The following is a 10,964-nucleotide window of genomic DNA, read 5'->3' as shown; positions in this document are numbered from 1 at the left end:
ACTCTCATATTTCATTCCTTCTTCAAGTTCGGTTTGGCATCGAGTTCGTTGATGTGATCTCTTTATGCTCCACAACCACGATTTATATATCCACAATTTTATCTTGCTCTCTCGTACTTTTTGTCCTCTTTTTCTTTCATGCAGAAGATAGCTATGTTGAGAACTGAAATAAAGTCTTTCATTTCGGCTCAATTTAGGCTGTGATTGGGTAGTTAGATGATTCAGATATTTCATGAATGATAGTAAAAAAATAATAATAGAATATTAAATAATAATAAAAAATAGATAAAAATTAATATAATAAAATAATAAATAATATTACATTACCCAAACTAGCTCGAAAGAGTAATTCTTCACGTGAATTTTACATAAACAAATTTATAACTTCACTAGTTTAACATAATATATAAAATTGTAAAATTGATTTTATTTTAAGAGTCCTTCTATCCGGCTGCTTACATTGACACTACTCATCATATTTTGTTAAAATAATTAACTTTTTCTACTCATTATATCCATCTCTATACCATATACTTATTAAATAAAAAATAAAAATAGATGTATAGTATAAAAATATAAAAATAGATGTATAGTATAAAAATAATAAATAAAATTATTCTTATTATAAAATAAGTCTTATGAATTACGTATAACTACTTTAATTTTGTTTTTGCTATGAAATTTCTCCTGAAATTTAATTTAAAAGGTGATTTTAAAATATGTCTTGTGACTCTAATTGTAAATATAATCAAGATTGTAAATAAATTAAAAGAAAAAATACAAAATTATAATTTTCTTATCTCCATCCACTAAATTCTTGGATAAGTAAATAGGAATTTCTGCTTTTAGTTAAAAAGAGGATAGGAAGGTACCTCTTGTACTTGTAGAAGGCAGGCAGTAAATAGGTTGTTGAAGTACTACTAGTGCATGGTCCACACGCGTTGGTCGAACGACAACAAAATCAATGGAACGGCGTGTGTCTGGTTGGCGGAGGGCGATAGATCAAAGGTTTTATTTTAATTAACTCCTGCTTTGAGAATCTGAGATGGGTGAAACTTGGAAGTGCCATCAGGCCAAACACGGATCGATAAAAATTCTCAAAACTTTTATTCAAATGTCTTAGCACCCAAATATGTTTTAAATTAGCAACAAAAGAATCACTAGCCAAGACAATCATCACTTGGGTCTTGCTTTAGATGTCATGCCAACATGAGATTTTGGAATTAAAATGTAGAACAGTAGTCATCCCTTCATCAATCATATTATAATCTTACAGCATTTCTCCACAAAAAGGTACACCTCCCAGAAACAGAAGACCACAAAATAGTGCTGACATTACATCCTTTGTTGGAAAAAAATATTGCACTTTTCATGCTTGAGTTTCAATAAAATCATTCTGAGTATTTCTTAGGAGTGAATGAATTTAACAAAATGGGATTCCAAAGATGTTAATTACAGCATGGAATGCTTTGGATAGATATCCACGCATCATTTCTTTCAACCTAATACTATGGAATGCTGCTCCATCACCTATATAGATCATATAAATGTTCTTGCTTTATAATACAAGGTGGATGGATATAAAGCTTACAGATGCCATCTTAACCTCATCTTGACTGGTTAGCTTCTTTTCCTCCACTTTGTGCAGCTCCACAAGATTACAAACTCGATGCAAGACAGCAAATGCCTCTCTATTACCATCATCGGGCTATTCTAGTACTTCAAGCCAGGCTACTTCGCGTCCGAACTCTGTCTATAAGCATCTGCCTGCCTGACAAATCTTCTTCATAACCGACAACCTGCAAGAGCAAAATTTCAGCACTAACATCAAAATGGAAGTCTTAAATGGCCTTGAGATGCCAAGATCAGTCTAAATGTGCTAATTAATATAACCCAATGTTGACAATATGTTTTCTTTCCTCTGAAAGCTGATACACTACTAGCACATGAACTTTTTTCCCCTGTATATATTTAAGCATATTTCACAACCACCCTATTTTTAACAATGCAAACAACAAATAAACTCCAGATGAGTCAGTGCTGAAACCTGAGACTCCGTTTGTGTTTCACTAAAACCGTCATATATTCCTGCACATGCACCTCCAGAAGGATTGCCGATGTCATCATCTTTCCCAGTCCTGAAACATTCATAAGCTTGATGCCTGAGTCAAAGGAAGATGAGAAACAAATTGTAGGCTCCAGCATTATGGTTTAGGAAGGATTATTTTCTTTGGATAAAGAATTGGTTTCCAAAGTCATTTCTAGGAACTGAAGAATTTAGTCAGTTAGAACAGAGCCACACTTGGGAAAGGGTTGATTATAATTCTTTGTGATAATTAAACAAAACTAATTAAATAAAATTTCAACAAGGATTAGGATGCTTAGAGAGGAGGTTACCTGTTTAACCAGTGTGTAGATAACCCAATTACAGCACGAGTATCTGAATGTTCTTGGCCAAGGGCTGAATAATCAGGTGAGAAAAGCTGTCCTAACATCAAGGATAAACTGATTTGCCATTGGTAGTATAAGGATACACGTAATAAATGTTAAAAAATATGAGGATACACCTTTATCACATTCAGTCCTCCCTGGAGATTTCTGCTCATGAATCTAATGAAGAAAACATTCAGCAAATAAGTCAGAGCAATAAAGTCGATTATCAACAAAGATCTCAATGAATCATCACTATTTTCTACCTTACTAGTCTGCTCCAACAAGTCCTCAATAGCAGCAGCCACATCAGGAACAGCATGTGATACTTCCCCATTATCTTTAGATATATTATCTCCAGCGGGATTCTTATTGCAGATAGGATCACGTAAACATACCCCAGAGAGAGGCAGACTCTTTTGGTCATCATTTTCCAAAAGCCTTGCCCTTTTGTTGCAAACACTTGATTGTTTAGGCAATTCCTTAAAGCTGTCATTTCTACTAACAGTACACTGGGTTTGTGTGTTTCCTAGGTTTTGAGATTGACTAGAAAACTGGGAGGCACCATCTCTGGATATTACCGGCACAGCTTGTGTAGGAAACTGACTCAGGGTGCACAATCCTGCTTCTCGGTCTTGAATAGTAACTTCTTTTGGGCAAAATGGATCCAGAGCAACAACTTCATTCTGTCAAAGAATTAAAAACAGTATCCAAACATAATGTTATCAATTTCAAGAACGCAAAATAGGCTCAACCCCCTCCCCCCTTCTTGTGGGATACACTAACACATTTACACTATGAGCTGCATTGTGAGGTAGGACTTCTCCAAAAGTGCCGGCACTATTCTGCCAAGTTCCTCAGATAGAATTGCCTGGCTCCCCTAGATAGTCTAATCCTACCCATCCGCTTAAAAGTATGCATTTGTGCATGCACTAACCGAACCATATGCTCAAACACAATCAAAGAAAAAGAAATCACACCCATAAGACACAGCACACACACAACATAAAAACATACCTGCCTGATACACTCATAGATCCAATCGGATGTGATCGACCATATCCCCCATTTACAAGCAGCCTCATACTTCGGTCCATTTGTGAATTTGCATAATAAATGGGTAACCTTTTTACTCAGTTTTTCTGAAAATTTAGCTCCAAGAACAAAACACAAGTTCCGTAGTAGCAGTCTATCTTTCTCCTCATATTGTGAAACACAGAATCGAAATCTCTCAAACCCAGGCAAGGGAATCCGGCAGGGAAGTGGAGAGTATAGAATGTGACTACCAACATCCAGCAAGCATTCATCCTTCAATATAGACGCTTTAATCCCATCAGCACTTGTTGGTAAGATGGTAATAGAAGATGATGATTGAAATCTAGCTAACATTTCAATTACTGATAACGAAGGTGATTGAGTTGAAGGAAAAAGAAACGAATGTCAGCAGAAGACAGCAGCAGCAGTAACAAGATTTTCAATGAGTTAATATCAAGAAACTTCATAGTTCACTACTTCTGAGTTAGTATTCACAACAACAGATATGTTGATGGCAGAAGCTATAAAATTACATAAGGTTAGGGAACGTGTGTAATCTTGTTGGATAACCAAAAGAGGAACTAACCAATGATCTCAAGCAACACTTCTTCCTTTAGAAACATAATTATATAAAACATACACACTTTCCTTTTTGGTGAGTTGCACACAGAAAGACCCATACATTCTATGGGCCTTTAATTTTCCAGAAAATAAGCAAAATAAAAAGAGAAGCAGCTTCTAAAGTTTTTCTCTGTTTTTCTGGTTTCTTTTTTGCTTTTATTTTGTTTTTGTTGTGTTTTCATTTTTCTTTCTTTTTGATGGAAGAAAGTGAGAGAAGGAAGACAAAAGACTGGTTCAACACAAGTTCTTTCCTAAACTTATAACTTGTTGAAACATTGCACCAAAAAAATCATTTGGCATCTCTGTCAAAATCACTTCACATTTGTGCTTAGCTTTTTACCTCCAACCACTCCATATCTCAACTTTTATCTGCAATTAAGAATCCCAACAAAAAAGTATACAAATTCCTCTTCTTTTCTCTCCTCGCCACTGATATGTTATTGAACATCTTGTTGGTAGATCATGGATGTACATACATTTCTTGTGTTACATATCTGACAACTCCATATTCAAGTTTAATGATTCAAAGATTTGTCAATTGGCAATTCTACACATGGTAAATTTTAATAAAGAAACAATGCATATACATTCGCCAAGCATACCTCCAAACAAGACCGTATCCAGTGACTTGATACAGACACCGTTGGGGAATCATCTATAGGCCTGGGTATCACACCATGACACTCAATGATGAAGTGCACTCTTTGTCTTTCATTATCATCCACTACCTTTCCTCCTCCTTGAACTACCCATTGAACAATTTCAAATCTCTGGGAGAAGAAATCAGAGCTAACAGTTAGACATGTTTGGAAAAATGAAAAAATAAAATAAAACCCTTAGAACAAAGCCCAGATACTGCATGCTTGAAAGTGCAAAATAAGCAATCAAGTTCTCAGACGTAAATAACACGTCCACAGCTGCTTCCAGGGTATAATCCTATCTGTAAAATATCATTTAATATTTTGTAATGCCAACTTGAATTATGATACATATACATAGGGGTGCATGTGACTGTGAGAGTGTGTGTGGGTAGAGAGAGAGAGAGAGAGGGAGAGGGAGAGACAGAGAAAGAGAGATCTTCAACATCCCTAATACAAATCCTATGATGAAAAATTGCGAAATTTGGATACTGAAGCCTATAAAATAAGTTCATATTACAACAATTGATTATAGGATTCTAAAGATAGGTAAAGAGGCCTTCAGTTGTAGATAGGTTTGCAAGTTCAGATTTGACATTCTGAGTCCTTCGGATAATGCACTTTTTTTTTCTTTTGCAACCTTTCATGGATACTATTTTGTAAATCATTAATTACTTCCACAATTTTCTAAAATTACCTGCGCAAGTTTTTTCCACAACAGAAAAAGTTAACATTAATATTACAACCAGATTGTATTTATGGGCTTCTGTCATTGTTCTCAACGGGGCTAGTTTCAATGACTTTCTTGTATCCATTTCTAGTCCCTAACTTGTAATTAGGTTTTCTCATTGTATACCCACTATGTACTTGGGTTACGCCTATTTTTATTTTCCATAAAATTTATTTTACCTATCAAAAAAATATTTACAACCAGAAACATATTGTTGAACTTCCAAATGACAATAATTATGCCAAGGCCACAGTTCATGTTGTGAAAAATCAATCCTTTCAAAGCATGAAATTTAACAACTTACCCTATCTTCAGGAAAGGAATTTGAAAAGCAAAATACTCTTCCCTTGAATACACTTGATGGCTTTCCATTTTTAGCACTGGAATCATGTTGCATGTTCAGTCGACCTTTATTTTTGTCACTCAGTCGACTGTTACTTTTATCATTCACAACAGGGACTTGACTTTGTCTTGTCATTGCTTTAAGAGAACTGTCTCTGCAGATTTCTGACCTCTCTTCCCTGTTTCTTTCCAATGAAGGTAATCCAATTTCAGAGTTCACACTCCCCAGTAACTCATCGGATGGCATGCTTAGATGAGAAATGGAGTCTTTGCTTTGATTTATACCGGCCATTCCTGTCACAGTTCCTTTTGTGGAGTAGACAGAATCTATGTGATCAGAATGTAGAATTAACATGAACATGTACAACATACTCAAAAGAATATTGATGGAAACTACCAATCGAACCACTGAAAGAAATTATAAATATCACAAATAACGATACAAGTCCAGCCGGAACTAGGTTATGAAACAAAAAATACAAACTAAGAACTTTCATTTAATAAGTAGCAAACCTTTTGGAAGAAGTAGATCATAGGCAATGTGTCTCTGCAGAACAGGAATTTCTTTCCTATCACGATTACAATCTTCAAGCCAGGCGGCTTTAACCACATAAATGACACCCAGAGCTGCAAGGCTCCTTACCTCCTTTTTCTCGCTGAGAAATTACAAAAGCATGTGAGAAACAAAGCTAGTGAAAATAAGATAATACAATACCCCAAATTATCAAGCATATGAGAGAGCCAGTGTGAATAAAAATATCTTCAGGTTGATCTCAAAAGCCTCCATACTTGCTAAAACATGTTAAGTGTCACTGGCACTGGCAGATAGAATATTTTGAAAGAGACTAGAAAATATTTATAATAATTGTTCTTCCATAAGTGAGTAAGAAGGATTACCTCTCTGAAGGAGATCCAACTACTATGTGTGTCAACCTATCATTGAACAACATATAGCGGGACCCCCCACCACTACGCACCATATTGACTAGTTTACGCATTTCAGAAACTTCAAACCCAACAAGTAATATTCTACAATCCGATAAGTACAGATCACTGTCTTCGGATTGAGAATCATTGGCAACAAAACCATCAAGGGAAGTTTCATTATTGGGATGCACAGTAGATGTTTCGAAATTCCCCCCTTTAAGAAAGACGGGAGGATCTGAAATTGCAGAAGAAACATTCTGTGACATAGTGGCTTCCAAGTCTGACTCCAAAACTTCAGTGCAACGAGAAGCTTGCAAATTTAGATCTGTAGCCGCTGAGGATGCCACAGATTGTGAAATTCCAACACCCTTGTCTAAGCCATGCTGCACTGTCAAGCAACTCCTTACATTTTTACTTGAAGATACAGAACCACCCAGAACAGGATAGGAGTCCTCATTCAAACATGCTACTCATCCAAAAAGTAATTTCAAGGTCAGATACAATGTGCAAAATTTTTAGCAGAGAGAGCCGAACAATAAACTACAGTATGCTGTGAATTCAAAAGGCACCAGAAGTTACATCTCATGAAAGACAGTATTACCTCTTCTAGCAACGGATTGATTAAACCATTTCCGAGTTACAATATGAATGTGGCCCCATTTTCGAGCAACCTTGTATTTGTCACCTTCAGGAGCTTAAGAATAGTCAAGAATTCAAATGTATATACAGACTTATATTGAAGAATCCTAAAATTCAAATGGCAGATATCGTGATGTTGAAGAATAGTTTTAGATGACAAGGACATGCTCGCTAGATGAGCAAGAGAAAAATTGCTTGCTGTAGTGATGTGAAAGAAACCAGTAAACCAATTGACTGAACAGAGCCAAACCGAATTAAGAAGCTTGGTTTGGTTTTTAGGTTGATTGGTTCTAAATTTCTAAAATAAAACAATAGCTTCAGTTTGATTAGTGTTCAATCACCTACATCAACACGCTAGACCAAACCATGTACAGTAGATGATTTGATTGTCAGGCCAAAACTTGAGATAGTATGATATTTTAGCATTGGGCATTGCTTTAGTTATTATAGTTAATCAAAAAGAAGGGAGGATCTTGATGGAGGCAGAAAAAAGGCAATAGCAATTAGTAGTTGATTTTTTAAGTAAATTGGACACTCAATTTTAAGTGGCATAGCTCCAGGTCTACCAATTCAAGCAGATCATTATCAGCTAGGATTGATACAATTTATAAGGTATGCTCGTTTGATCTGGTTATTTCTTACAATTCTGGCATGATCAGTTGGGAGAAAATTCCCCTTCCAAACCAGCCAATGAACAACCCTATCATATTGACTATTGAGCAGCGAAGCCTAGATTTTCAGGCAACCTTGTACTTGTTATTCAGTCTTGTCAAGAAATTCACTTATGCAGCCAGTATGAAGAATGAGAGATAAGGATGTCAGGAGATACTTTAATTAGTTCAGCAAAAGTACATATTTTTATACATAAACCAAAAAGGCAGAATTATAAAGTATGTAAACAAGAACATGGGACATAAAATATGGCCTTGCAGCGGAAGGAAGAAACAAATATGTGATATTAACCGAAATGTCTGAAACAGAGCTTTGTCAGTAAAATTAAGAAGTGTACTTTTCTACCATCATGCTTATAGAAAGATTTTCAAGTAATTTTATGCCAATGCATTTCCCTAAAGAACCATGAAAAGGATATATCAGAAATCAAATGTGTGCACATTTTGGTCAGGTCAGCAGAATATGTTCCACCATTTTGTGTGATAAGCTTCTCAATCTCCTTCCGCTCATCTGAGAAGAACAACCAGACGTCATCAATGAACAAAGAGATTATGTTACACAGAGGAAACTGATAGCCAACGTAACAACCTGCTGGAATTCTGGTCAAGGAAATTGTCAATCCAGAAAAAGGAAGAATCCTGTATGACTCTTGAGGAACAACACGATGCTCATTCCAGCATTGCTGTAACCACTGAATTGTGACAATTGGTTTCTTCAGAATATTTAACGCCCACTGAAAAAGGTAAAAGTCATCAAGCCATACTAATGATTGCATCCCCTCAAGATATGTAATCTTGACACCTTTTCTTTTTTTTAAGAGGGGTGAGGGGGAGTAAATTGCAGCACATTCTCATCACATAATTTCACTTTTTGCATGGCATAAGTTATGAGCCACAGTCAAAGTGTAGAACATTTTATAATTTGACTTGCCCAGTCTATTTTAGATTTCTGTAAATCTGCATGAATAAACTATAAATTTAGAAGAATTAATATAAATCTCTATAATAAATAAATAAAAGTACCAAACCTTGTATTTTGCAGCCAAAACATTCTTCGCAATGACAAAGCTGACATCCAAGGATGCTTTAGGATGCAGGACTCCTCCCATTGATGTCACTAGCATTTCTATTTTTGCCTGGGGCAGGGAGAGAGAGAGAGAGAGAGAGAGAGGTCTTTCAACACAAGTAATTGACAATGAAGAAAATCACATATGCAGGAAAATAAAAGTGAGCATACTTAATTGCACATTATGAGAAAAGGTAACACGTGAAATGAAAAACAAACTTCACTAAAAGAATAAAATCATGCCTATTGAAGATGTAGAGTGAACAAAGCAGTTTCTTTCTTTTTTTTATGACAGGTAAAATAAATTTTATTGAAAGGAAAAAAGGCCTAGGCCAAGTACACAGGATTGAAGTAAACAAGGAAATTAAGATAATACAACTGCAACTTATTTGATAACCATTCTAAAATATTGATATCTTCATTTGATTAGTAAAGAGTCTTTATATGAGTACAAATGTATCTTATGGATGCCAGTTTTTTGTTTTTGTATGAAAAAAGTTAGAAAAACACAAATGTATCATAAGCAAGGCACCTTTTCATCTGCGTCGAAACCAGATGCAAGTACTTTGACACCATCCATTGCAAGGCAGCAAGCAAACCCTTGTTTAGGAAAAGCTCTATGCTCTGTTGCACAGGAAAGAACACATTGAGGACCTGCCTTGCATAGAAATGAACTTCAAAGTCAGCACCCTTTATCCTGGAAAGAAATCAAACTAACAACCCAACTACAAAAACCGTCAAAATTAAACCTGTAAACGGGTAACCACAAAGAGTTCATGACCCAAGCAATTGAAAGATTCGGATTAAACTTAATTTTATATTTCGACATTTCCCTCATAAATTCCAAAATCACAACTGGTGGTTAGCTGGGCTGCGCAGCACACAGTGAAAAGCCTTTTAAATATCACTAGATGTTAGAGACTATGTTTGTTTCTCCAGAAAATAGAGAAAGAAGACGGAAACAGTCGTAACTTCCTTTCTTAAATAACAAAACTCATTTGTCTTTCTTCCAAATGGCAAATAGCCAGTCGAGCGGGTCAAAATTTTAATTCTGTCGCAATAAAAAAAACTCCATAAAAAAAAAACTAACAGCAAATTCAGAAACTTTACTACCAAGAGCTCCTAAACCATAACCAAATGCGTACAGAAACACAAAAGGAGGCCACACAATTGCTGAATCAAGCATTGTAAATTCAGAACCCTACCTAGCAAATTGCACTTTTTAGCTCTAAGATCCTGAAATTTCTCCTGCAAACGAGAATTTAACCGCCACAAATAAGAAATCCGAACTCAAATTCAAGCAACTTAAAAATAAATAAACAAAAGAATCCAATCCGTATTACGTGATCGGGGGAAGAGATGATGTGGTAATCATTAGGGCCAGAGCGGGAAGGGTCGCAGCAGAGAAAGACCTCGGCGCCGTTCTGCTTGAGCGCGTCGTGAAGCTTGTCGAAGATCTCCGGGGGCACGAGGTTCCGCGACATGAAAACGTTGGCCCCCTTGAACGCCTTCGACGTCATCATCTTCTCTCTCTATATCTGTCTCCCAAAAAGAAGAGAGGGGAGAGATTGTGCTGGTTCAGGAAGGGAAATTGAAAGTGAGATTTTAGGTTTTGTTAGGAGTGAGAACTGAGAAGCTCTCTTTTGCAAATTGAAACCGCGGGAAAGTGAGAAGGACGTTGGTTTTACTGGTGATCTGGTGTTTGTGCTACTCATCCTCTGACATGAACTTTCATGCCTCTTTGCCGTCCGATCTTAGACATGATAGCTGCGTAGATCCTCCTATGAATGACACGTGCCCATTTAATTATCAAGAGTATTTTTTCGCCTTAAAAGTGTTATAATCCAATTAAATAGTGAAACTAA

General features: G+C 36.1%; 1 protein-coding gene across 1 annotated transcript; it reads right to left on the bottom strand.

Moving 5' to 3' along the window:
• Nucleotides 1-1,253: 1,253 nt before the first annotated feature.
• On the bottom strand, nucleotides 1,254-10,726 carry LOC109022124 (DNA topoisomerase 2-binding protein 1-A). Its single transcript, XM_035685711.1, has 17 exons — nucleotides 10,443-10,726; nucleotides 10,305-10,347; nucleotides 9,632-9,753; nucleotides 9,062-9,169; nucleotides 8,623-8,767; nucleotides 8,453-8,544; nucleotides 7,325-7,418; nucleotides 6,694-7,189; nucleotides 6,310-6,452; nucleotides 5,759-6,123; nucleotides 4,689-4,856; nucleotides 3,448-3,738; nucleotides 2,697-3,116; nucleotides 2,566-2,610; nucleotides 2,398-2,483; nucleotides 2,048-2,138; nucleotides 1,254-1,799 (listed from the first exon to the last, which is right to left on the bottom strand). Exons 1-17 carry the CDS (start codon nucleotides 10,620-10,622, stop codon nucleotides 1,722-1,724), a joined length of 2,967 nt encoding a protein of 988 aa, XP_035541604.1. The 5' UTR covers nucleotides 10,623-10,726; the 3' UTR covers nucleotides 1,254-1,721.
• Between the last annotated feature and the right edge of the window lie 238 nt (nucleotides 10,727-10,964).

Source organism: Juglans regia, chromosome 15 (genome assembly GCF_001411555.2).
Source record: "Juglans regia cultivar Chandler chromosome 15, Walnut 2.0, whole genome shotgun sequence".
Taxonomy (NCBI): domain Eukaryota; kingdom Viridiplantae; phylum Streptophyta; class Magnoliopsida; order Fagales; family Juglandaceae; genus Juglans; species Juglans regia.
This window is presented reverse-complemented; position numbering and strand designations above follow the sequence as displayed.